Genomic DNA, 26,960 nt, shown 5'->3' with positions numbered 1-26,960 from the left:
GTGTGGCCGGTGGTGGTGGTGCACGCCGTCAACAAGAAAAAAAAAGTGGTGCAAAAATAAACGAACAAAGTAGTGCTGTACATTGCCACACTAGGTATAGGCTCCTCCCCTTACAGCTGGGTGAAGCCGGGGTAACCATAATACTTGGCCACCCCAGCTTTAAAGCTATCTGTAGTCTTGGTTTCGATAAGATGTTGCGGAAGTGCATTCCATTCTATGACTGTTTTTGGGAAAAAGCTGCCTCGGTATGTTTCTGTCTTACAGGCGACTGTGGTAAAACGTTGCTGGTGTCCTCTGGTTATGTTAGTATTTCTTGTGAGGATATTGTGGATGGGGATAGCAATAAGGTTATTGACAGCTTTGTACATAAGTGAAAGGCGGGCAACTTGTCTGCGCTGTTGAAGGGTGGGCCAACCGATGGTCTAGCCTAACAAACCATTTCTCTACTCTGTTTATTCTTATCAAAACACATTCATATATTTGGTGACCAGCCCTTCTAGCTCTGTCCTACCACTTGCTACATAATGTAATCAAACACCACAGGTTGTCTGTTGACTGAACATAACATTATGTACTATTTCACCTCCAGGACATCCGTAACACAGTAGGTAACATCCCCATGGAGTGGTACAACGACTACCCCCACATCGGCTACAACCTGGACGGGAAGAAGATCATGAAACCGGCAAAGGGAGATGAACTGGATGAGTTCCTAAACAAGATGGACAACCCTGATTACTGGTCAGTAATGTTGTAGGGGAGGGATGTCCCTGTAACTCAACTGGTAGCAGCCTCACAGTTGAGCTCCTGGATCCAATCACAGGGCTCGAAACTCATCTTTGGGAATAGGTGCACTGGTGCACCCAACTCAAAAAATTGGGTGCACAGAAAGAATTTTGGGTGCACCAGATAAAATAAAGTTGAATGTTCTTCTGAACATAATTACAAAGTTTAACGCTGCTGCTTTTCTTAAGAACTTCAATCTGTAATTCTATAGCTAACTTTAAAATTTCAAACAAATAATACATTAAGTAAAGTACAACAAAAAGTTATCATGCTGTTTTTTATACTTACATTTCAAGAATATTCTGTATACTAGTGTACAAAAGTACCTTAACCCTATAGGCTACAAAAATATATAGGTGCAACAGTGCACCCACAGTCAAAAATTAGGTGCACAGCTCCAATTTTGGGTGCACTGGGTGCACATGCACCCACTATTTCGAGCCCTGAATCAGTTGATAACAGAAAGACCTGTAAGACCTGATTCAATCCTGGGTCAGGACATCTTGGTTGGGCCTGCACCCGTTTTACAGTAGAGATGTAAAATCGGGGTCCCGTGTCAGAGATGCTTCGAGCATATTGAAGCAGAGTTGCCAATTAATTGAAATGTACAATTTACAACAATGTTGAAAGTACCAGTGTCTTGATGCATTTTTAAACTGAATTTGTTGGATGTGGATGACTTTGGCCGAAATCTAAAAGAGAATCCCTACTTGCCGACCCTAATTTTTCAGGACTGTAATCAGCAGCACAACATTGATTTTCCTCGGCCGGAGAATATGATATTAATTGTTATGAGGTACAAGTGTGCTTGATGGACTTCTTCCTACCAGTGTGCGATGATGTATGTTAACATCTGTCAATCCTCTGATTATCTGTGATGTCAAAGCCATAGGCTTGTACTGAGCACACTACTTCATCCTTAGGGCCAACTTAGAATTATCCTTGCATTATGAATTTTTTTTGGGAATTGGACAAAAATTGATTCTCTTGCCAATGTCATCTATATAATCAGTGTGGCCTAAGGCAAGCATGAAAGGGCAATAAATTAACCAATGTTTCTATTGATATACGGTACATAGCACTGTATTTATGATAAGAGACTAATGTTCTTGTAAGTACATGTAGTAGTTATCACTTTTGTATATTGGTGCATATACACATATGTATGTGTAGTGCATTTTTTTGGGAAAATTTGGCCAAGCATGAATTTTCTTCTGCTAGTTTGTATGATTTCATATGATTAACATTGCGTCTGACTGTGTTACAGGAGAACAGTGAAAGACAAGACCACAGGAGAGGATGTTAAACTAACAGATGAGGAACTTGACATCATCCAGCAGATCCAGTCTGGCAAATACCCAGACAAGGCCTACAATCCATATGAGGTGAGTGACCTGTAGGGCATTGAGCTACAGTGACTGCATGTACAGCAGTGAGCTGCATCATGGTGCCAGCGCAAGATGTCAAAGAGTTAACACAGAGTAGTTGGAAAAGGTTTAACACTTTTCCGCATCAGATCAGTTGCAGTGTGCGATGATTTATGAAAATATCTGTCAATCCTCTGAACATCTGTGATGTCAATGCCATAGGCATGAACTGAGCACACTACTGCATCATAATGTAAAGAAAAAGTCAGATGTCATGTCTTCAGACAATTAAAATGTGCTGTATTATCATCATGTTGTATTCTTGTTGATTGTCATACCTACCCAAGAAAGCACACATTTCTATGCGAAATGAGCCAGAAGTTGACAAAAATGTGGTGTCCTCAAAGTCAAACAAAAGAATTGTTAGACCATCAATTCCAACATCCGAATCTGGTATTTGAATTTTAGACAGAGGCACACATGAAGTGCGTTTGAATTACCATAAAATACAGACCGATCTGGAATACCTGTATTGAATGTAAATATGGCCCAGGTATGACATAAATGTGGTTACTGACTTGACTCTCCCATTCCAGCCATATATAGACTTCTTCACGCACGAGAAGATGATCCACCCGGTCACCAACCGGCCTCGAGACAAACGCAGCTTCATCCCGTCCCTGGTAGAGAAAGAGAAGGTAAGATACAGTCTAGAAGGCATTTCTCAGCAGTTCTGAAAATCTTTAACTTAGTTAAAACCACAGTGAATGTACTAGTAATACAAATCATTGTAAGATAGTTTAAATTACTTTTTACTATTTTATAAAAGGCCTACACAAAAAAGACCAACCCTAATATTTTGAGAAAACACAACTTTGATATTCCTAGACTTAGTTGGATAGATGAAGGTTTGCACCACATTTGAGCCTGGTTGTTTATGTTGCCGTGGCAACTCAGGTCAAGCAGTGGTGCTACATTGCTCAGCCTTGACCCTTCCAGGTCTGCTCAACTTGGCATTGAGTATGTTTGGAGGTGGTCAAGGTACAATATTAAACCAGCAACTCTCTAGTAATGCTTGGGTCACATTTCCAATCCAGGGCCCGGCCGGGCAGTGTTTGGGAACAAAAAGTATGATATAAAAGACAACAAAAAACACAAAACGTACCAAAAATTATTCAAGAGCATAGCTTGTGCATATTTATTGATATACATTTTAATTTTTCGTTTCCGCAAACAGCCCGGCCGGATCCCGGCTGAGGAATGTGACCCAAGCATAAGGAGGGAAGATGATATGCTTCCAGGGTTTTAGCCAGCTTGGATTTTTTTGTGTCATCCCAATTCCCATTGACAGAAGGATACTACAAAGAATAATTTTTTCCCATCTTGTGTACAAATTTTTGTCATTGTATTCAAATTCGGAACATCTTACCCACCGATTTTTATCCGTCATGGTTGACAGTAGCAGCAAAATTCTGTCAAATGACGGACTGACGGGAGCCGGCTAGAGTCCTGTATGGTTCACATAAATGTGTAGACGAATGGCAGAATGGTCGGAGAAATTTCTGTCAGACACACCAAAATTCTGTGAAATGACGGAATGTCAGGTGCTGTATGCTTCACATAAATGTATAGACAAATCAGAATTAGATATTGCTGCAAGTGCAATGCCTTATATGTAGCCCATGTAGACTTAATAAATATGATGTGATATGGGAAAGGTTTGTTGCTGCTCTTGATCAGACTACACAGTCAAACATCCACCCACTGTCCAGGTGTCCAAGCTGGTCCATGCCATTAAGATGGGCTGGATCAAACCCAGGAAGGCTCGCGATGACGAACCCAAGTATTACGATATCTGGGAGAACGACAATCAGGTGGGGCTGTCTTTTTTGTTGTAGTCAAGGCGTTGTAGTAATTGAAGACACAGTAGTCTCTGTTGTACCATGTCTATTAAAACTAGAAGTACAGTTGACATAACACTAATCCGCCGGGTTTAATACATATATCCACCACTTTGAAACACACTTGTACATGTATTTGAGAGATCTCAAGTGCAGCACCCTCAAGTGTGTTCAGTTTAGATATACAGGATTGCATCATGCTGGGGGACTAGGCCATGGCCTCTGTTAAAATATAAAGAAATACAAAATGATAACATGAAAATGAAAATTTCTGTCAGACATACAGCCACTCTCTCATTGGTCAGACCATTAATTACCACGCTATCATTGGTTGAACTACTAATTGTGATGGACAGTCAGGATGGTCTATCGGATCACCAACTCCCATTGCTGCCCTGTGCTAATTGTGATGGACAGTCAGATTTGGTGTATTGGGTCACCAGAACTCCCCTTGTTTCCCTGTGCTAATTGTGATGGACAGTCAGGATTAGTCTATTGGGTTACTAGAACTCCCCATATTTCCCCCTGTGTACAGTACACTCCTGACAAGCGTTACCAGACTCACATCCCTGCGCCCAAGCTGAAACTGCCTGGCCACGAGGAGTCGTACAACCCACCCCCGGAGTACCTGCCATCTGAAGAGGAGGTAAGAGTTGAAAACTTGACAAGCTCTAAGTGGGTACCCCCAACGACCTGACATTACTGTGTGGGTGTAGCCACGAGTCAACAGTGTGCGATGATGTTTGAAATATCTGTCAATCCTCTGACTCTGTGATGTCAATGCCATAGGCATGTACTGAGCACACAACTGCATCCAAATGTGATATAAAGAAGAAATCATCAAATTTCCTGTCTCAAGTTTTTCCTGTAAACTACAATACTCAATGAAATGTATGGTGTATTATTATATATAGATACGGTAGTAGAATTACATTTAGTGGGCACCCTTCCACCCTGAGAGATGATGCTAGCTCTGATGTCATGGCTGAGGGCAGTGTCTTATGTGACTTGTCAGTCCTATCCTGGCATGGCAGTCCTGGCCACAGTTGGGACAAATAAAACCACTCTGCAATATTCACATGACTGCAGATGCACACTGAAACAAACAAACAAACACAGAAACTGATTACAATACTGCCGATTTTCATCAAGATAATAATTTATTACAGACGAAGCCACTTAATTGCACCTCGGATAAAAGCACCTTCCGTTTAATTGCACCGAATCTCAATATCCAAAACCGGTTCCCATTCACTGCATTGTTAGTGACTCCGCATATCTGCACCGCGCATGGTCACCAATGCCGGATAACTGCACCAATTTTTTTCAAAAATCCTCGACGAGTTAACTGAAAAGGTGCGCTAAAATCGGCAAACGCGCTACAAATGACAGTTACGTTGATAGGAATCGTATGGGAGGTCCCGGGCGGGTCACCCGTAATCAGTAACCAAGTTTTACTTTCAACTCCTGGTTTCATGGCGGTACATAATTTACGTAAATCGACAACTTAACTGCACTCCACGTAATGTAACACAGAAACTGTTATCCAATGAGTGGCATGATGATGTTTCAGAATGCCTCCCCTGTAACATTACGTGTGTTGTAATGCGGTAACGTTATATCGCATGGAAAAATGAAAGAATGCAAAATCAGGTTCGTCGTCATTTCTTTATTTTCAGCAAAGGGTCAATGAATAAAGTTAATACTAACTGAATAATTTCGTCTGTTTTCTTTGTGCTAGTGTTTCTGACTAACAATACACCCCCTCGCCCATGGTGGTGCGGTCCAGCTGGGCATTTCGCATAATTGCACCAGCCGGATAATTGCACCCAAAACGCTGACAAATGGGTGGTGCAGTTAAGCGGATTCTACTGTAGTTTAAAAAAGTTTCTCCTTCTGTAGTGTTGCCAAAAATGTTCAGGAGAATAGTAGTCTTCATTGTGGCAAAATTTTCATATACATTTCATTATCCCCAGATATTAGCCTGGAATCAGGCAGACCCCGAGGACAGGCGACAGGCTTTCCTGTCCAAGAAGTATGACGCCCTGAGGAAGGTTCCGGCCTACGCTGGGTTTGTGAAGGAGAGGTTTGAGAGATGTCTGGATCTGTACCTGTGTCCACGGCAGAGGAAAATGAGGGTGAGAATTTTGTCTGTGGTTAGTTAAAAAGTTAAAATCCTCCCACACCATAATTGATGTATAGGGTGGTGCCCATCCCCGTTTCATAGCCCTGGGCCACACTGTGGTGCAATCACTGCAGCAGGGGGCTAGTCCACTGGCAGTGGGGTGTGTTTAAGTTCCATACTGTTTCATAAGTATGTACCATTTTTCATAAAGTCTTTGGTATGACTCAATGCGCCTCTTGTCCAGAAGTGTCCTAACCCGGGGCTTGAACCCGGGCCTTCTGGTCCAAGTAATTTGAACCAGATGTGGCTAGTACCAGAAGCGCAGACCACTACACCACAGGGACACTCCTTTGTCTGTGGTGGTTGTTGTCATTATCACGTTGACTTAGACATATCAGGCCTCAGAATTTATTTTTGGTAATAGGTGCACTGTTGCACCCAACCAAAAAAATAAGGTGCACAGAAAGAATTTTGGGTGCACCATATGAAATAAGGTTATATCACTTTTTCTGATAGCTACTGTCAGGAATATTCAGAATCTGTATATAGTACCTTTACCCTCTAGCATACAAAAATATCTAGGATTGGTGCACTGGTACACCCACAGTCAAAAATTAGGTGCGCAGCTCCAATTTTGGCTGCACAAAGGTGCACATGCACCCACTATTTCGAGCCCGGCATATCAATATCATCACTTGTCGTTAATGTGCAATGGGATTTTTTACGTGCTCAAAGTGTGTTTCTCCTCAATAGCCTGTGGGACTGTTTGTGGTACAGAGAAGCTCTTATTGCACAAATCGGTTCCTGTGTCTATGCAGTGTGCGATGATGTATGAAATATCTGTCAATCCTCTGACAAATCATTGATGTCAATGCCATAGGCATATACTGAGCACACAACTGCATCCAAATCATCAGACAATCAAAATGTAATGTATTATCATATCTAGAATATTTCACAGTGCATTCTGTGTCATCCAAGGTACCAGCAATCTGACCTATGAGAGGGCTGCGGAATACACTGTTGTATTCTTGTTAATTGTCATATCCACCCGATAATTTCTTTGTGAAATGTGCTAGAACTTGGAAACAATTTGGTGTCCTCAAATCAAGAAAATGTTAAGACCATCAATTCCAACATCCAAATCTGGTGTTTGAATTTTCGACAGAGGTGCACACAAAATGTGTACAAATTACTGTAAAAGATACCTTGAGATCTGGTCCGGTCCAGAACATCATTGCAATCGGAGTATCGAACAAAACTACTGTCGAACTACATGTTCTGATGTAATGCTATGATGTACACTTTCAGGCCAATGTGACAGCGGAAGACCTGATCCCCAAGCTTCCGAAACCTCGCGACCTTCAACCCTTCCCCACGACCTTGTCAGTGGTGTATGAAGGGCACACAGACATCGTTAGATGCATCAGTGTGGAGCCTACGGGACAGTGGCTGGTCTCAGGTGAGCAAATGTCTCTTTATGGCTCATTGAAGAAATCTTGACAGTCAAGATACTACATACTGCAATTTAGGCCACAGCATGTAAATGTTATGGATAACATCCTTTGCGGACTCCATATCTAATGCTAGAGTGAAAAAAAAACATGGTTTATAAGAAAGGCAAGATGCATAAATTTTCAAAATAGAGACCATACATGTTGTAACAAGAATTGAGGCGACAAAACACAGCTAGCCAATGAGTCTCTCATCCCTCTATTCAAGAAGTGCACAAAGTGACAATAGTGTGGTAGCCTAGTATCACTACAAGTACCAAACTAGTTTCACTTCTACAACTACACTCAAGGCTACCACTCTAGTGTCACTTCCACAAGAACGCTCAAGGCTACCACACAATATATTTTCCCATTTTCAGAGGGGGACAAAAATCATTTGGCAAGCTTATGCCATCCATGAAATTTACTTTCTGTGACCCAACACAAGTTACTATAAGAAGTTTGATTTCATCATTGACACTTCTGAAATCAATGGCCTTGATCCTGTTTTTCTGCAGGTTCAGATGATGAGACCCTGCGGTTCTGGGAGGTGGCCACCGGGCGGTGCAGGAAGGTACTGCAGCTGGGAGGGCGGGTACGCAGTGTGGCCTGGTGTCCCAACACCGCTGTCTGTTTAGTGGCTGCTGTCGTGTAAGTTATATAATTTACTTAACTAGTGATACATACGCTGTGTGTTTTTCATGATTGTGCGGCATGTATCTTCTGTCGCATATCAAAAATCAGTACACAAGGAAATTTCTACCTGCAATTTCACTATTTTTGTTTTAGGAACCCTTCAACTGAGCATTGTAGCATTTGAAAATAAAGGGAATGTTAAAGCTCACACGACAGATATCTATCAGTATCACTAAAAGACCTTATGCAGAACAGGAGATATCAAAAGCATAAGTTCAGCTGCAGTACTGTAGAAAGCCACTAGCAGACCGGTCAAACTTGACCTTCATTTTCCCAACACCTACACACCCACCTACCAAATATCATAAAAATCCATCCACAGATTCTTGAGTTATGCTGTCCACACAGACAAACATACAAACAAACTGCACCAAAAACATAATCTTGGCAAAGACAATTACACAATACCCACTAACTGCTACATGTATGCGTGCATTTTGATTTATGTTTGTAGTCCTACATATTACATTCAATTTGGCAACAATTGTGATCTGATATCTTTAATTTCTGTTATCCCCAGTGACAACAAAGTGATAATTATCAACCCCAGTCTGGGTGATAAGCTGGTTTATCACTCCACTGATAACCTGTTGAACACATACGAGGCACCGGAGAGTCTGGAGACCAAACTTCCCGTGGAGTGGGTGGCAGCAGAGGGCAAGGAACACGACACGGGGATCAGACTCAGAATAGCACATCCTAAAGTAAGTACAATGCTAGTGTTGGGTTCATTATCCCATACATTTTAAGACTTGTACAGATCATGTTGTGTCTTAGTTGATATAGTAAATGATAATGATAATGAATTAGGCAGCCAAATTTTATTGGTAAGTGAAAAACAGGTTGATATACAAATGTATATGCAGCTGGCATTTGCTCTGCATATATGTCCTAAGGAAGAAACCAAGGTAAAAGATGAAGGTGAAGATATAGTCCCGTAGGGGCAGTGGGTTATTATCCACTGGGTCTAGGGCACAGTATTGGAAGGCAGAGCCCATCCCTCTCCTTCCACCAACCGTTAGCTCCCCAGCCAAAGTCAGGTACCCATTTTACACCTGGGTGGAGTGAGGAAAGTTGTGTTAAGTGACTTTCCGAAGGACACAACGTCTACCCTGGAATTCCAGGAATCAAACCTGTGACCTCTCGAACTCGCGTCTGCTAGCAGCGCTCGTGAGTGCGACTCGCACACAATATGTATGCGACCAGTTTTTTGAGAATGCGACTAGATTTAAAATCACGGTCGCACGGTGCGACAATAAAAAATTAAGACCTACACCTAGATAATAGCTGCAGAATTAAGCAGTAACCTGAAAAATAAACATAAGGTATTCCAACGCTACCGTGAAAATTGCTGGTGAATTTTCCATCATGTTCCCACACCCGCGGTACAAAAAATATCCGTTCCTAGTGGCAATTCAACTTACGTTTCGGGACAATTTCGTGACAATAAGAAATTCTGAGTCAGTCCCCGTCATGGAGGAACTCGATTCAGCGGAAGATTTTGCGTTAAAAATGTCCTCATTTCCATTGGGAAATGTTTACTAAATAGTTCCATCCATAGTCAACCTGTTAAGTTGTGCCTAAAAACGCCAAAAAATCGACAAAAACCCCCGCGATTTCGGCCATTTGGCGAAGAATAAAAACAAACACCGGCCATGTTGAAATTTTTAGCGAACTCTCGCTAAATCTCGCAATAACACGCGAGAGCGACACAACGCCCTCTAGCGAGAATTTGTGAAACTGCAGTTTCAAATGTCGATAGAGGGCCGATATTGCCCGATAATATGATAGATTCAATACGGCATTGTGCTTAATTCTTTCTTAGGGCGAAATCAAGTACTTCTTTGTTATTTTTGGCATATTAGAAATTTTACTCAATTAGAAAAAGGTTTTTATTTTTTTTAAACTTGTATATTGTATGTTGGAATTCTTCACTGTTTGAGAGCTTTTGTGTTTACTACTGACTGTATATAATTTTGTATGCATTATATTTTTCATGCAAAATGTTTGCCAACATGCAATTTTGTATGTAACTGAAAAAAATATTTCTAACACACATATGCCATGGCTTGAGTTCAGGTTCAGACTTGAGTATAGGTTCTAAGCTGAACATGAACCTCTGGAACTTAATGCCAGCAGTGAAGTTTAAAATTATGGAAAGTGACTTTATTTGTTTTGGTCATGAAACCAATAGCTAAGTAACAGAGTTATCTATTTATTTATCATTCAAGGATATGTGAATCATTATTTGCCTTGTTCCAAGTTGAAAATACCATTGTGTATTTTTCAACTTGTTGAACTTGAGGCACCGTGGCCCCCGGATAGGGGCCAGCCGGGGAACCTATGCCCAATTTTTTCGAAAATCTCAATACATCACTCAAGCTTATGCAATTTTTAATGTCATCGCAAATGGTCATGTGAATCATTGATTGCCTTGTTCCAAGTTGAAAATACCATTGTGTATTTTTTTACTTGTTGAACTTGAGGCACCGTGGCCCCCGGATAGGGGCCAGCCTGGGAACCTATGCCCAATTTTTCTAAAATCCCGGCCCTCTACACCGATATCATTCTTCCCCAAGAACTAACTAGATTATATACCACACATTGCCAGTTGTTCTGCACCATCAATGTAGGCTTTATATTTTATGATCTATTCAAATACTTTATTCCAGGTTGCTTACATTGATTAATAGGAGTATTACTTGGTATGGCCAAGACTTTTCTTGTTCTTCCAACTTTTTGTAGTGGTGCTCCTAGATTTTTGCTGGTGCCCCTAACTTTTTTGGGTTAGGGGCACAGTGCTCCTAGACCTAAAAGTTAGTCTGGAGCCCTGGCTAGCCTAGCCACTCTGTGATTCAACCGTGTGTTAAAATGTTCCTGTGATGTTTATCCCGCACAGACCATACGACAGGTGACGTGGCATGGGAAGGGAGACTACTTTGCCGTAGTGATGCCAGACGGAGGGAGCATGTCTGTGCTTATCCATCAGCTGACCAAGAGAAGATCACAGGTGGGCTCTCATCTGTTCTATCCTACAAAATCTTGACAGTTGACAGCATCTATCAAAACAACTTGAGTCAAATTCTTTGAAAAACACACTTTGTAAACTAACATATGGAAAATATATAAGTAGCTGCAAAAACACGACAAATCGACAGCCCAAAACAATACCTCCCATTGAATTACATGTAGTCCAAAGCCTCTCCCATTGACTGTCATGTCTGATTAATTAGATTAACTAGTTCTACCCACTCTGAACAGTACTTCCTGTCACTCACAAATCTGACCTTTGGGGTATCTTCCCATTCACTACATGGCAATCTATAATCTATAGTACAATATTGATCACTTTTATTGTTTGTTTGTTTCAGAACCCCTTCAGGAAGTCCAAAGGCCTGGTGCAGTGTGTGCTGTTTCACCCTGTTAGGCCGTTCCTGTTTGTAGCAGTAAGGATGCTTCAATCACATTTGTGATTTTAGAGAGCTATAAGTCCTACATAGTTAACACAGTGTACAAAAGAGGGATGTACGAAATAGTCTTTACCTCTGTTAAAACAGAGGCATTGTTTTTGGTCTGTGTGTTTGTTTGTCCTGGTGTGTGACCGTAATCACTTAAATATTGTAGAGTGATGTGTGGCAGAAGGTCTAACAGGAGATCGGCTGGCTGGATGGGAAAGTTTGCTTGGCCCGGGTCCAAATTTGCACACGCAGGAAAATGCGTAGACAGAATTAGATCTATTGAGAAATTCACAAAAACTCAGAAATATTTGAGGGAGGTATGAAATCTTCAATGTCTTCTTTCAATTGTTATCTGCCCTGCCATTGTTTCTACATTGTAAAAAAAGGTATCGATAAACAGATGATATTTTTCTGTTTTTCCCAGACCCAGAGATATGTGCGTGTGTACAACCTACTGAAGCAGGAGCTGACCAAGAAACTCATGGCCAACTGCAAATGGGTGTCCAGCATGGCTGTACATCCTGGAGGTGGGGTGTTGTCATTCTTTTCAAGGTTAAGGTGAACTGCATAGAGTCACCAGGAGAATTTTGTTGTACTTTTGTGGTACATTCAAACCTGTACAAGTGACCACTTCTACATAAGAATTGCCTGGCCAATGTGACCACGTTTTGGTGGTCCCTTAGATAATTTTTCCCATTGACAAAAGAATTAAGAATCCTATCTATATTGACCATCTGTCCACATAGACCAGATTTTATCAGTCCCCTGAGTGTTTTTCTCTGACAGTTCTGACTGCACTTTGTTCAGAGCTGAAAGTTTTCTTTTCAAAAGAAGTCAGTTCTGCTGGTACATGTAGTTCAACTTGCTTTCCAGTTTCGTGTATACACTGTGGAATGGCCCTCATGTATGTACTTTCCCTTCCCTACCTCAGGTGATAATTTAATTATCGGCAGCTACGACAGCAGGCTCAGCTGGTTTGACATGGACCTGTCCACAAAACCCTATCAGACCCTCAGGTAAGATTTGATGACATGGACCTGTCCATAAGTCTTTACCAGACCCTCCATAACTGACATACCTCTGAACTTGTATGTTATGCAGAATGAAACCGCATTCTTTGGGCTTGAAGGTTTTGGAACATTCGTAAGTAATTGATGTTGATAATCTTTTAATTATAGCAGACATGTTTGTAAAGCTCTTACAAAGTGTGGTTTCACATTTTCTTGAGAGATTGACAACTGCAACTTTCCTGTTGTACTGCTTCTAGGCACCACAAGAGGGCGCTGCGTCAGGTTTGTTACCACAAGAAGTACCCGCTGTTTGCCTCAGCCTCGGATGATGGCACAGTTGTCATCTGTCATGGCATGGTGTACAGGTAACAATGCCCTTCAGTTTGAACATGCTCTGTATGGTTCTAACTTTTGACTATTTTCGTGGTACAAACATAATGCAAACAATCTACATTTGTACAGCGTTGTGTTTTCATGTTTGTGGATTTTTTAATTCTTTCAAATCATTAGCTTTGCATTCTGGGTTGATTTGCATATTGGTTACTTTTAGAAAATTGCCCCCTCCCCCATTTCTTTTTTTTTACAGAACCCGATTGTTCTTCTGGGTTGATTTGCATATTGTTGCCTTCTTTTTAAATGCCCCCTCCCCCATTTCTTCTGTTGCAGTGACCTTTTACAGAACCCCCTGATTGTTCCTGTGAAGATCCTGCGAGGTCACAAGGTGACCAAGAACCTGGGAGCTCTGGACTGCCAGTTCCACCCCACACAGCCCTGGGTCTTCTCTTGTGGGGCAGACACCACTGTCAGACTTTATACATGAGGAGGCAATGTCCAGATATCTTTATAGAAGTATTTCTATCTTCTATTTTTAGAAAAGGACCCATCTTTATCCATTCTCTTCTGCAGAGCTTCCCCCGTGGACTATACAATATACCTTGGGGAGGCTCTGCTTAGCCAGGTTAAAGTTTGCACTTTTGTGGGCGTGGCCTCTAACCAGTTGTCAGCCAGTCAGAGAATCACCTATGTTTTCTTTATGTAAAGCTGGTTCTCTGATTGGCTGGCAGCTTGTTAGAGGCCAAGCCCACAAAAGTGGAAGCGTCAGCCCGGTCACGTTGTTAGCAGAGCCTCCCCAAGGTATATTCTAGAGGCCACTGACAAGGTTCTGCGTAGGAGAATGATCTTGATCATGATTTGACATAACGCAGAAAGAAGTAAACAAAAGCCTTGGAAACACATCTTTGTTTTGTTTGTATGTCCTACATATATTTATACCGGCATTAAAATTGTCTAAGATATGAAAAAGACACACAATGGTCTTACTGTGGAAGCATGATCAGACAAGAGATTGTAATTCAAATTTTCAAACAAGAAATCAATGTCCTCAATTGCCATGATAAAGTCTCCATTCTTTAACATTTTGTACAATATTTTTGTTGGATAACTCTTGGACTAGATTTTTCCATGACATTTACTACATTCACAACATAATCATTACATTGCCTTGAATTGTTTTGTACATACATTGCGGTATTTGGTCGCTAGCAGGCACACGTTGTTGGGTAGTACAATGGCTTTAACCCTATGTCGATACAGCTAGTAGAAAAATTTTAAACCTAAGCCATCACACAGAAAACTCAACATAAGAATGGAAATATATATAAGTTCAAAGTAAGACTAAAAGTATGAACTAGAAAGTTAACACTTGCACTACATAATGTTTACTTTCACATGATCTAGCCTAACAAACTACCGGTACTGGTCTGCTTAGTCTTACTCAAACACATACTGGTGACCAGCCCCTCCAGCCACTTGCTACACAATGTAATCGAACACCACAGAGCGTCTGCTACTTTACCAGTAACCATGGCAACAACCATCTGGTCCAGATCATTGTTTGAACTAAAGTGGCAAACTGAAGTAGTAGTTGTAACTATGTGATTGCAATTCCAAGTTACGTTGCACAAGGAGCAAGATGTTGCTGTTTGATCAACAAAATGGACCTAATTGCCTTGCTCAGTTCTTAGTGGATCCAAGGAGGTTTAAATAGGTAATAAAATACATCAACCTATAAAACATGTCTTGTTTGTCATCACAGCTTTACACTATTGTAGTGATTTTTCTGGTCTTACTTTTATACTTAACCTTGCAATATACTTCTGAGTCTACTGCCTGTTGACGATAGAGGCAAGCAGGGATTCTTAACTCTTACAGATTTAACCATGTGTTATCCACACAATGGTTTTACCACTGCAATGCATAGAATACATGAGGAATGTGCTTTATATAGTGTCTCCTTTTTCAATGCCTCTGTCACATCATCATTTTGATTCGCTTTGATTTCTTCCACCTTTTGTTACACTTTGATAGATAACTGTCTTTTACATCTCTAGTACAGTCTTCTCGAGTTAATCAGAAAAAAAAAAAAGTTGTATGTTTGGTATCTTGCCAGCCCCCCTCTTAGTTAACTGCTGCAGCCTTGGTCTGCTGGGTCTGTTCACTGTACTTTTCTAGTGCCCGACGAATGATGGCCACACCAAAGTCCACGTCCTGTTTTGTCAGGCACATGGGAGGCTTGATCCTGAACACCTACATGGGGCAAAACATTTTTCACAACATTTCAGTCAAAAGCTAGTAACACAGTATTTGTTGATAATCAGTCAATGACATGAGCTTAGATTTTAAGAAGAAACAAGTCTGATCTGAATACAACTCCTACATTAAAACTCTATGACATTACAAGAGCCTGATACAACTGGCTGTGACAATCTCTAAATTGGTACCCTAACATTATCAGTAACAACCTGACATAACTGTAGGTGTAGCGGCGAGTCATCAATCCATGTTCCACTCAATTCCTGCCTTGCTACAACATTGGACTGGAGTCAAACCGACCATTTCCACATTACATCCTGCCAAGATACCACTCTGCAATACTCACATAAAAGTGGGTGGACACCAAGCCAGATAAACACTGATTACAGTGTGATAACATTTATACTAAAGGTGAGGTACTTACGTTTCCATAGAAACCGCCCTTGCCAATGAGGACACCCATGTCTTTGATGTCCTCCCAAATGGAGATGACATCAGGACCAGGCAGTGGTTCCTTGGTACCCTGTAAGAAAGACCGAACGGTTACAGGCTTATAGCGCTACAGTTCCGACATTCTTATGTTCTGACAGCCACTTGTTCTGTTAGCCCTATGTTTCAACAGTCCTATATGTTTCCACATCCCTACCTTCCGACTGTCCTACATTTTCTATGGTCTGTCAGTCCTATTTTTTGACAGTCCTTTGTTTCAACAGTCCTATGTTCAGGTAGTCCTATGTTCAACCAGCCCTGTTTCGACAGCCCTATGTTTTGACGACAGTTCCTACGTTCTGATAGTCCAATGCTTCGATAGCCCTACATTCCCACAGCATATGCTGTCTGAATTGTCATGACCATTGGCGAACTTATCCAGGTGCTTGAGTAACTTGTGTATTGATTCTCTCATTACCTGGATGTCTAACCATTATCAACAAATATAATAAACGTTCCCAATGTTTTATTAAACATTGTTTCTCCTTACCTTATCCTTGACCAGCTCCAGCCCGATCATCAGCCCCTTGCCCCTGACATCCCCCACGATGGAGAACTCGTCCCTCAGTCTGGCCAGCTCCAGGAGGAAGTATGTCCCCACATCAGCACTGTTCTGTTGGGTCCCGTCCTCCTCCATCACCTGTGGGGAGGGGGGTGTTCGTTACAGCAAATTTTCGAACTTATTATTGTGCATTTCGGGAGCCACCTCGGGAGCCATTCAACATTAAGTGCTGTCATAAATTATTCGTATAGTGTAAGTGGTCACTCTAATTCTATGTAGCACTTAATTTGTTATCCTGAATTTGTAAAGCATTATATTGTTGACAAAATTTTCGTATCCTGTAGTTGAACGCTAGATTGCACAAAAGTCACCATGGAACATCCATGTCCGCAGAGTAGTTTTACCAGACATCTAATGAACACAATCATTATGGAACGATACAATGATCTCCTTCTAAAATCTTTTGCAAGTCAAATTATGATTAACCATTGTGGGTTCTCTTAAATTTACCATAAAGTATTGCGGGGCCTCCGAAATTTACCGTTGCCAGGATCCCCCATGTACACCCTCTTGACAATCTCTAATTTTCTGCTAATAGTAATACAGGAACACCATCTTTTATATTTGACCCTATTTCAATGAAGTGAAAACTTAGACAAGTAACCAACTGTTTCGTACATCAAGCACAGCAGATCCAACTGCACAGGCCACCGGGTTGCCCCCAAAGGTGTTCAGGTGAAGAGCCTGGGTCATGGACTGGGCAATCTCTAGAGAAGTGCAGGAAAAAAGAATAGACGAATTACAAATAACCATTTCATTATTAGTGACCAGTTGGTGTGAAAGGTCAAAAGAGTTAATTGAGATGCTCGAACTGTAAGAGTATATTACAATCTATCATTACTACTAGTATATCACAAACTGACAATGGAAATCCAGTTCTTACCTGGTGTTGTGACAACAGCTGCTAGGGGGTAGCCGTTGCCAATACCCTTGGCCATGACAACTGCACAAGAAGAAATAACAAGAATGTTTAAATACAGCTGTTGACATAAACAGAGACTTAAGAGTTGAACAAAAAAAGCCACTGTATCTACAGCATGTGATAAATGTATAAACTGCTCACACTTGAGATCACTTTAGCCACTTCAGTCTGGGGATGTGTACCTAAACGTAACCTCAAGTACAGGTACAGGTATTTATGTTTCGCCAACGAAACATATTGTTTTTGTCAGGTTTCTTCTCCTTCTCCTTCTCCTTCTTCTCCTGTCAAATCTTCAAATCGCTTCTTCTCGGTCGTCCGTCGACCAAATAAGCTGAAATTTGGTATGCAGGTAGAGTACGTGTATACCCCTAGACCCTTTTAAATTTTTTTTGATATTAGTTTTTAAAATGATTTTATGGAGGATTTTTGGTCATTTTCAGACAAAAGTCGCACATGATGGCCTCCAGTGCCGTGGTGTTGAAAGCTGAGGACCTGAAATTTGGTTTAGTTGTGCATTGGATATTTACCCAAAGGACCCCATTATTTTTTTTGCCATACACTACTTCAAAATGATTTATTTTGCAATTTTTTGATGCAATTTTTGGTTATTTTCTGTCGGGGCCAGCAAGAACTAGGTCATACTGTAACATAAGCCCTCCTACACTTCCCCTGATCTGGGACTTAAAACCAAGCAGATGTCAGGGGGTACCTCTACTAATGGTATTACAGAAAGTTATATGTACCTTATGTTACATGGTACGGATGTTATATTTGAGATGTAGGTACCTATAGGAAAGGTGACTACACCTGACAATTACTTATGCTAATGAGGACCTAATTCGCATAATGTATGCATAAAGTTGTATGTCCCTTACCGTAAATGCTGCAGATGTCATCTTTGAGATGTAGGTACCTTTAAGAAAGGCGAACACACCAGGCCATAAATTATGCTAATGAGGACCTAATTTGCATAATCGATGCATGAAGTTGTATGTCCCTTACCGTAAAAGCTGCGGATGTCATCTTTGAGATGTAGGTACCGTTAGCAAAGGTGATCACACCTGGCCATTAATTATGCTAATGAGGACCTCATTTGCATAATGCATGGATAAACTTGTATTTCCCTTACCGTGACAGCTGCGGATGTCATCTTTAAGATGTAGGTACCATTAGGAAAGGTGAATGCACCTGGCCAAAAATTATGCTAATGAGGACCTCATTTGCATAATTTATGCAGAAACGTGTATTTCCCTTACCGTACAAGCTGCAGATGTCATATTTGAGATGTAGGTAGCTTTAGGAAAGGTGCACACGCCTGGCCATGACATATGCTAATGAGGACCTCACTTGCATAATTTATGCATGATGTTGTATTCTCCTTACTGTAAAAGCTGCGGATGTCATCTTGAACATGTAGGTACATGTAGGAAAGGTGAAAGCACCTAGACATAACTTATGCTCATGAGGACCTCATTTGCATAAATTATGCAGAAACTTGGATTTGCCCAGGAGTTATTTTGGGACAGCCCACTTCTTGCATGAGGAGTATGGGCGAAACATCCTGAATTTGCTCTTAAAGCAAATGACGGCCAGTCTAGTTAAACCTCTGTATCTGTACAAACTAAGCTGTACTGGTACACATCCCTACACTTGCCACTAATACCCACCCATGTCAGGCATGACATCATGTGTCTGGAACCCCCAGAAGTGGCTGCCCAACCGGCCAAAACCCGTCTGTACCTGTCAAGACAACGTATATATCAAGAATGAGGATTAAACAAAACTTGCATGTAGAGAAGAAGGTAGGTAGGTAGTCGACGTGCTTATGTGCGACGTGCACCGTCGGGGTTATACCGCCCCTTACGGGGTGACATACCCTTTCGTTGGCTGATACAAGATGGGGATGTGCCAGGTCTCCCTTCGGGGTCAATGGTGTAAATCACCGTATGGCTGATACGAGATGGAGGTTTGCCAGACCCCCATCCGAGTGATTTGTAGTGAATCAACCAACTCCAGAAGAAAGGATTTGGACCATCGCACATCGGGGCATGCCCCTACTCTTTTTCGTAAGGTGTGGTGGGTTCTTTTACGTGTGTGAGGCGTGGCTCTCCCCGAACACGGTACCTCCATTTGAGGATAGAGAAGGAGGGGCAAAATAAATATGAAAATTACAAGCAAAAGTGCATACAAAGAGTAAAGAAGCTGATGCTATTTTTGGTGAAAATGTTGCGACAAGCTGAGCATTTCAATACACTTTGTGAAGGTTACCCCAAAACCGCGAACATAAAACCACCATGAAAAATTCAAGAATTACTGTAGCTTACTGATCCTTTCTTCAGATTTTGTCATTTAAATCATGATACAAAATCAGAAAGCTTGTTGTGATGCATCATGAAGCAAAGTCTCTCTTTTATACTGAGTTTCTAGATCATTACTAAGTGTGCAGCTGCTGATGAAGACACAATGAGCTGTAAGGTAAAGGTAAAGCAGTCGAACCTCAGACTGAGGATGAAGCATGATGCTTTTTCGTTAGCTAGTAGTGCAATGTGGCTTCGCTACGGCTCAAGTGTTTTTGACCAAGCACACCGGGTCACACACATCATTACCAGCGGACCAGCCCCCTGCTGTAGTGACTTGCACTTGTGTGGCCCAAGGGCTTCGAATGGGAGATGGGCGCCCCCTACGCATCTTCGATGCATGGGACCACTTTAACTTTAACACCGGGTCACCCCTACTCTTTTTGATAAGCATGCTGGCTTCTTTTACGTGCAGAGGTTTGGCGCCCTTAAGCTCCCTCATACACAGGGCCGCCGGCTTAACGTCCCCATCCGATAGGACGATGCGCAAGCTGTAGGGAGTCTTATAATCTTTTGATCTATTGATCTACATCTGTGCAGCACCCATTAAACAGGTTTACAGATTCCAACAATGGTGCTGCCAAAAAATCAATAGGCTCTCCTCTACTGCTATTCATTCCTCCACAATGCCAGGGTAATTTGGTTGGTGAAAGTGTAATTTGATGCATCCAGCAACACCTGCCACCTTGACATGCATCTTGCTTCTAACTTAAAGGAAAGCTACACAAAAGATTGAAAATCCTTCTATGCTATGCTTAATATATTCCAAAGTCAGATTCTTACTTCAAGTTGTTTCACATAAGTCCGTCATAGTTCTGGGATTTTCCACAGTTTGCAACTTATGCCGTGCTGACGCCTTCTCCCCTGATAATTGAATTATATGACGTCAGTGTTTCAAATTTTTCACCTGATGATTGAATTTTAGAACACTGACGTCATATAATACAATCATCAGGTGAAAAATTTGAAACACTGACGTCATATAATTCAATTATCAGGGGAGAAGGCGTCAGCACGGCATAAGTTGCAAACTGTGGAAAATCCCAGAACTGTGGCGGACTTATGTGAAACTACTTGAAGTAAGAATTTGACTTTGGAATATATTAAGCATAGCATAGAAGGATTTTCAATTTTTTGTGTAGCTTTCCTTTAACACTCAACTCAGGTGAAAGTCAGTATCTAGCTTCGGTTAGGAACGTCCTCTCAGATGGGATGTAAAGCTGGTGGCCTCATGTTTGAGGAGAGCCACACCTCAAGCACATCGGGTAGCGATTCTTCCCGGTGTAAGTGGATCAAACCTTCCAGTCCTGTCTTATGCAGCTTGTACCTACTGTACAACACTGGTGTTTTACACGTAAAGGCGGTTATAGGTTATGTGAAACAAAAGGAACATGATTTGAAATGATGCAAAAGCATTTGTCACTCTTACTCGATATTTCATATCCTTAAAAAATTTACATAAACATTACACTTAGGGAGAGGAGAAAGATTTCCTGAGGTTGAATACTACATGTACAGACCACTTACCTCGTCAGCAATACAGATTCCCCCTCTCTCTCTAATCATTGCGAAAGCCTCCTTCAGGAATCCCTTTGGATACTGGATAGCTCCTCCAACTCCCTGGGAAGACCAAGTTATACAGGATACTGACTTAAAGTGCAAAATCTTTTCCTAATATTAGTACATTTACGGCAGAGTACAGAGTGAGGTGGAGGAGGATAGTGGAGAAACTAGTCATGGTGCCCCAACGACCCCAAAACGAGGTCAAGGGATAGGTGAGCTGTGTAATTAGACAGTCTAGATTGAAAGCAGAGAAAAACATTACTAGAGATAGAATAAAACCTAGTACACATGTATAGCAGAGACATTTTTACTCACAGACACCAATTATAATGTATTATCGAAGGCATAAGGGTTAAGCTCAATGATGTTAACAAACCTGAATGGCCTCTGCCCAAAACCCTGCAACTCTCTTGCCAGTGGAGTACCTCAAGACTTCATGTAGCTGCTCCAGGTACATGTCCTTTGCCATGCACTCACCTGAACACAGTCGCAAACGGGACATGTTTACCTCGAATCAAACCAAATACAGCACCTAAATACAGCACTTCTGAAAGCACCTGAAAACCCCTCAGCTACTGTAACAGTTGTAACAGATGAAAAGCAGGTGATTCACCTGAAAACAGCCACAAATGGGAGGCATGCAATTCATACCAACTTCAAGTAATACCATATAAGTTAAGTTAAAATCCTCCCACACCATTATTGATGTATAGGGCGGTGCCCATCTCTGTTTCATAGCCCTGGGCCACACTGTGGTGCAATCACTGTAGCAGGGGGCTAGTCCACTGGCCATACTGTTTCATACCATATACAGGACCTAAACGACATTTCCTAACCCTGCAGCTGGTATTTTGACAGTTTTGATAGATAGAAAAGTGATTGACACCTACCTGCTGCACAGGAACAGCTCCTGTCAGTCTGAAACATCACACAGAATCTCGTTAGGATGGTAGACAATTGAGGAATTTAAGGGAATACGTCAATGAAGGTTATACATCCAGGCAGGGCTGTCTCCAGGACCCGTCCTTCCGTCCCAGGACGGAAATTTGCCTCTTGGGACGGACAAAAATTTACCTTTTCCGTCCCAAAAATATCAATTTCATGAGATAAAACTGATGAAAATGTATTTTTTTAGCTTAAAATGACAGATTCAACAATGAAAATTAAAAAATCGGCTCCTAAGCAATGAGTGGGAGGGAAAAAAATTTGAAGCTGGAGACAGCCCTGCATCCAGGTAATAAGATACGCCAAATAACAGTTACTCAAGCAACTGGATATGATTACAAAATCATAACCAGTTGCTTAAGTAACTGTTATTTGGCATATTTCAGGGAATAGAGTAATATATCGAAATATATTTTGTCCCATTTGCTGGGAATACTCGTACATGTATAACACCATCCAAGTTATTGGCATATTATACAAAGTCCTTATACAAAATGTAACAAAATGTACATTGTGTAGAATGGGGCCGCTAATAGCTAAATTTATACACAATGATGTGATAATACTGTACACATAGTGACCTGGACAGGAGAGTCCCTGCAGTGAGCTCCTCCCCAGAGTCCTCTGTACACATCAGGATTCATAGTCTGAAGAGATAAGGGGCGAATCAAGTATCAAAATAAAATACTTATCATACAATTCGTACACGCAGCATATGGACATGATGGAATGGAAAAATAATGTTATCAAGAAACATAACAGGAGTAGTAAGTCTAATTCAACAAGCTTTGTTTCTCTTCATTTGGTCTTCAAGAATGCAGGAAATGTTGTTAATATTGCCTATAAGTAAGGCCTTGGTGTAGCTGAAGTATAGAGACTTACATGGTGATGTCCGAACCCACTGGCAATGTTGTATGTCCAGGTGCTGTGGGCAGTCAGACCCATGGTATAGGGACTGGCACCGTGGTATGCATTCCTGTAAACCAATGGAAACAATTATACATTAGTACATGTAGACGCGAGATCGAGAGGCCCCAAGTTCAATTCCTGGCTAGATGTTCCATCCTTGGGACAGGCACTTAACATGACTTTCCTCACTCCACTAGGTGTAAAAATGGGTGCCTGACTTCAGTTGGAGAGGTAAAATGCAGTGGAAGGAGAGGGATGGGCTCCGCCTTCCAATACAGTGCCCTAAGACAGTAGATAACAACCCACTGTCCCTATATCTTCAAAAAGGAAATTCCCTTTACCTTTTGTACATGTCTTTATTTCAATCACACCATATCTTGGCAACTTTGTGGGTGCCTTTATCAATAAGAAAACAGTAAGAACCAGAAATTGCGCTGACCTGAATGAGATGACATCAAAACTGCCAGTGTGGAGTCGGGCCATCAGCAGGGCCAGGTCGTTGGCCTCTGACCCAGAGTTGGTGAAGTAACAAACCTGCAGGGACAAGTATCACAATAAAAAAATCCTCTGCCCCTGAGGTGTCGCCAAAAACATAACATCTAGCCCTAAAACTCAGTGAAAGATGACATTTTGAAGATGACAAACAATGAATAAACAGAAAGACAGAGAGGACTTAAGTTTGTGTACATACCAGGAGACAGTAGCTACTTTGAAAAGGAAAAAATAAATGGGGAAAAGGGGATTAAACAATCATGAATAACATAACAAAGTGGAGAAAATCGAAAAGTGACAAAACAATACAAGAGTCAAGAAGAGGTGTAACTTAAACTAATTAGCTTCATACAGTTTTAAACAATCTTCAACTAGAAATACATATCTGCATCTGCAAATATGGACAGATTCGCATTTCAGTCTAAGTTAATCAAGCTGGGGGAAAATCGTAAGTAGGTAATGTGATTTGTAGTCCTGAGTAAACAATATAATGTTGTTATTGAGTTCATGTCAGGAAGTTTTAACATCTTAAAACTATTTACAGTATTGGTGTTGAAGCTAAATTGTTGTAGTCCCTTTCTTGTAGCATCTGGCAGAATATTCCAAGATTGTTCCTTCATTATCAAGAAAATTGGTGGTTAAGAAGCATTGACTAGTAGTAGTAATCCATGATGGTACTGCAGCCTTGGAAATTTAGACCGGAAACAAGATGGCAACAAGGAGCTGTCAGAATCCCAAGATGGTAGTGCCCGTCAATGGCTACAAGTTTGAAACAGGTTTTGCAAACCTGTAATTAAGACGATATATATACGGTGGAATTGTACCTTGAGATCTCCAGGTAAGTAGGAGGTGAGTTTCTCTGCGTACTCGTGGATGGGAGGGTGCATGTAGACATTGGTGGTGTGCCACAGCAAGTCCAACTGTTCCTTGGCAGCTTCCTTCACTTTCCTATAGACATCAGTGCCAGATAAAAGCTACTATCATGCACATTCTTAAGAGTGCGTACATGCTTACAATGTTACCAAAAATAATATGTAAATTCTTAAGACTATGTACAAGGTCAGAATAAAATGTTACCAAAAAAGTGAATTCCTAGATATTTATGTGCTAGTTCCTATTACAATTTACAAAATATGTTATTAACATACACAGGTGTTTTTCTAGAAAAATATTGCATGGGGGTGCAAGGGAGCTGAGCGACAGAGCGGGGGAATGGTTCCCACATTTCTGAGTTTTAGAAAATTCTTCGGTAATTCAAAATGGGACCTAGTTGCATCCCTAGCATCCCATACTTGTCAAAGAATCTGCTCCCCTGGGTAAGAGGGCATATGGTTAGAGGCTCAGAGCATTGGGGTGCAGTGACCCTCTTCCTCTTTTAAGAAAAAACCCTGGTACAAACTTATTTTGACTTTTGTACTCACGGGTGACAGTGTCCAACACTAACTGTCACGATGCCAGCGAACAGGTCCAGGTAGCGCTGTCCGTGGACGTCCCACAACCATTGCATGTGGCCCTGGTACACCATCACCGGCTTCTTGTAGTACGTCAGGAGGGCGGGGGTCAGGTTAGTCTTCCTGCGGTGCATGGCATCCTCATAAGACATACCCTGAAAAACAAACAAATATAATACATTGTACTTATAAATAACACAGAAGAGATGGACATGAATTACTTGGGCTAGTGGTGATTTTTTGATGACTTGATTATTGATATGGATAAAATGCAAACAAAATCTGTATCTCTAGATCTGCCATAAAATAGCTGCATATAAGTTTTACAGTTACCCCCTTGTTTTCACCGTGAACTGTAAGCCACTGTGAGCATGTCATATTCTTCCTACCGCAAAATTGAAAGGCATTTACACTATTACGAGACTATCTTTTATCATTCCCCCCTCCAACATAATGGTATAGTCTAGAGCTGAAACCAGCTCAGACCAGTTCCACAACAGGCCTAATGACCCAGGCATGACCCAGATAGGCAGGCAGGAGACCATGTGTAGCTTTATCATTGAATAATAAAGTTTATGATACTTAATAAAGATAAGTCTGACTTACCTTGTAGGGCGTTGGCTGGAAGTCACATGGTGGCATCTCTGGAAGGGTGCTGACAACACGGACACCTGTCAATCACAGGAAGTGTACAGTTTGGGCACAGCACAAGATGACAAAGTAAGGAAAAGAAATGAAGACCCCAAGACTCAGCTGTATTTCCGTGTTGATATTTTGTCATGAAGATAATTTGTAAGGTAACTGGAGAAAATAATAATATCCAATAGCTTAGTCAGCCGTTAAAAATCAGGTTAAAATCTTATTTTAACCTCCTTGGTTACAAAGAACTAATCTAACCACTGTGGACTCACTGGAACTACCCTAGTAAAAGAATACAGAAATAAACAAATAAAAAATAAAAGCCACATGGTGAGCTTTTAGTTGTAAAAGAAATAACCCAAGCGAACAGCTTTCAATTTATTATGTGTTTCATACCATTTGTATGTGTAACGTTAATTAATGATAATTTACTATAACATCAATGATGTAATCTGTATGTTTATTTTATTTTGCCTGACCCTTACCCATGTCACCTCTTCCTTCATGACCTCAACTTATGAAAAGTGGCCTGCAGGCTGATTTCAGCTTCTCAATGTTCAACCAAAAAATGCTGACGCTGCACTTAAATAGAATGACACACTTATATAATTCATCAAATCTGCCAGCAAATATTATACCAGTCTAGTCAGAGAACTGAGTTTGTCTAGTCAAAGAAAGAGTAGTGAATTTTCAAAAACATTTGCTTTCGCCTCAAACAAACAGTTGATGCTAGGGCTCTGAGTTAAAACGTCAGACAAGTAACCCGTGCACATCTGGAGTTGATTTGGGACAACAAGTACATATGATTTATAGAAGACTGCTAGCTTGATGCATTACTTCACGACTTTTACATCTTTACGGTGCAAGTAATCTCACCTCTTGCAGTCCCCGCCCCTTTCAGGGCAGACCTTGCCAGGAGAGAGAGTCTTGGAAGCATCTTGGATCTGTGGAAATCGGAAGTCCAGGCAGAATAATTTTGTTCGGGGCCCCTGGGGTGTTATCGTAAAAATCAGGACCTCAAACACTCTCTAAACTTCCACTGGACCTCTGGTTTTGTGGTTTTCCTCCGTCCTGGGGAAATAAGACGCTAAGGAAGACGCCAAGTCAGCTCTACTCCGCCTGACCCTGGACTTTGCCCAGTTGTTGTTGATCAACACTTCACCTCACTGACCTGACCTGGCTGCCAGCCGATCTGATTACTAG

At 41.3% G+C, this 26,960-nt stretch overlaps 2 protein-coding genes across 2 annotated transcripts in view; one reads left to right on the top strand and one right to left on the bottom strand.

Moving 5' to 3' along the window:
* The window catches only part of LOC136438647 (ribosome biogenesis protein bop1-B-like), a 17,040-nt gene extending 1,922 nt beyond the window's left edge, over positions 1-15,118 (top strand). The window contains exons 4-18 of the mRNA XM_066433551.1: positions 590-741; positions 2,054-2,171; positions 2,750-2,851; positions 3,926-4,027; positions 4,590-4,700; positions 6,031-6,192; positions 7,491-7,641; positions 8,191-8,323; positions 8,889-9,072; positions 11,268-11,378; positions 11,740-11,814; positions 12,251-12,353; positions 12,758-12,842; positions 13,094-13,201; positions 13,503-15,118. Coding sequence (XP_066289648.1) covers positions 590-741; positions 2,054-2,171; positions 2,750-2,851; positions 3,926-4,027; positions 4,590-4,700; positions 6,031-6,192; positions 7,491-7,641; positions 8,191-8,323; positions 8,889-9,072; positions 11,268-11,378; positions 11,740-11,814; positions 12,251-12,353; positions 12,758-12,842; positions 13,094-13,201; positions 13,503-13,656 — 1,851 coding nt within the window. The 3' untranslated portion in view covers positions 13,657-15,118. The remainder of the gene's footprint in view (positions 1-589; positions 742-2,053; positions 2,172-2,749; positions 2,852-3,925; positions 4,028-4,589; positions 4,701-6,030; positions 6,193-7,490; positions 7,642-8,190; positions 8,324-8,888; positions 9,073-11,267; positions 11,379-11,739; positions 11,815-12,250; positions 12,354-12,757; positions 12,843-13,093; positions 13,202-13,502) is intronic.
* Positions 14,153-26,960, bottom strand: LOC136438648 (alanine--glyoxylate aminotransferase 2, mitochondrial-like). Its single transcript, XM_066433552.1, has 16 exons — positions 26,634-26,960; positions 25,725-25,789; positions 25,089-25,273; positions 24,492-24,615; positions 23,615-23,709; positions 23,149-23,242; positions 22,848-22,913; positions 22,212-22,239; positions 21,698-21,798; positions 21,286-21,378; positions 19,069-19,141; positions 17,363-17,422; positions 17,098-17,186; positions 16,408-16,557; positions 15,853-15,951; positions 14,153-15,422 (listed from the first exon to the last, which is right to left on the bottom strand). The coding sequence occupies exons 1-16, from the start codon at positions 26,692-26,694 to the stop codon at positions 15,294-15,296; spliced, it is 1,512 nt and encodes a 503-aa protein (XP_066289649.1). The 5' UTR covers positions 26,695-26,960; the 3' UTR covers positions 14,153-15,293.

This window comes from Branchiostoma lanceolatum, chromosome 7 (assembly GCF_035083965.1).
Source record: "Branchiostoma lanceolatum isolate klBraLanc5 chromosome 7, klBraLanc5.hap2, whole genome shotgun sequence".
Lineage (NCBI taxonomy): Eukaryota > Metazoa > Chordata > Leptocardii > Amphioxiformes > Branchiostomatidae > Branchiostoma > Branchiostoma lanceolatum.
Note: the sequence above shows the minus strand (reverse complement) of the source record. Positions and strands in the feature narration are given on the sequence as shown.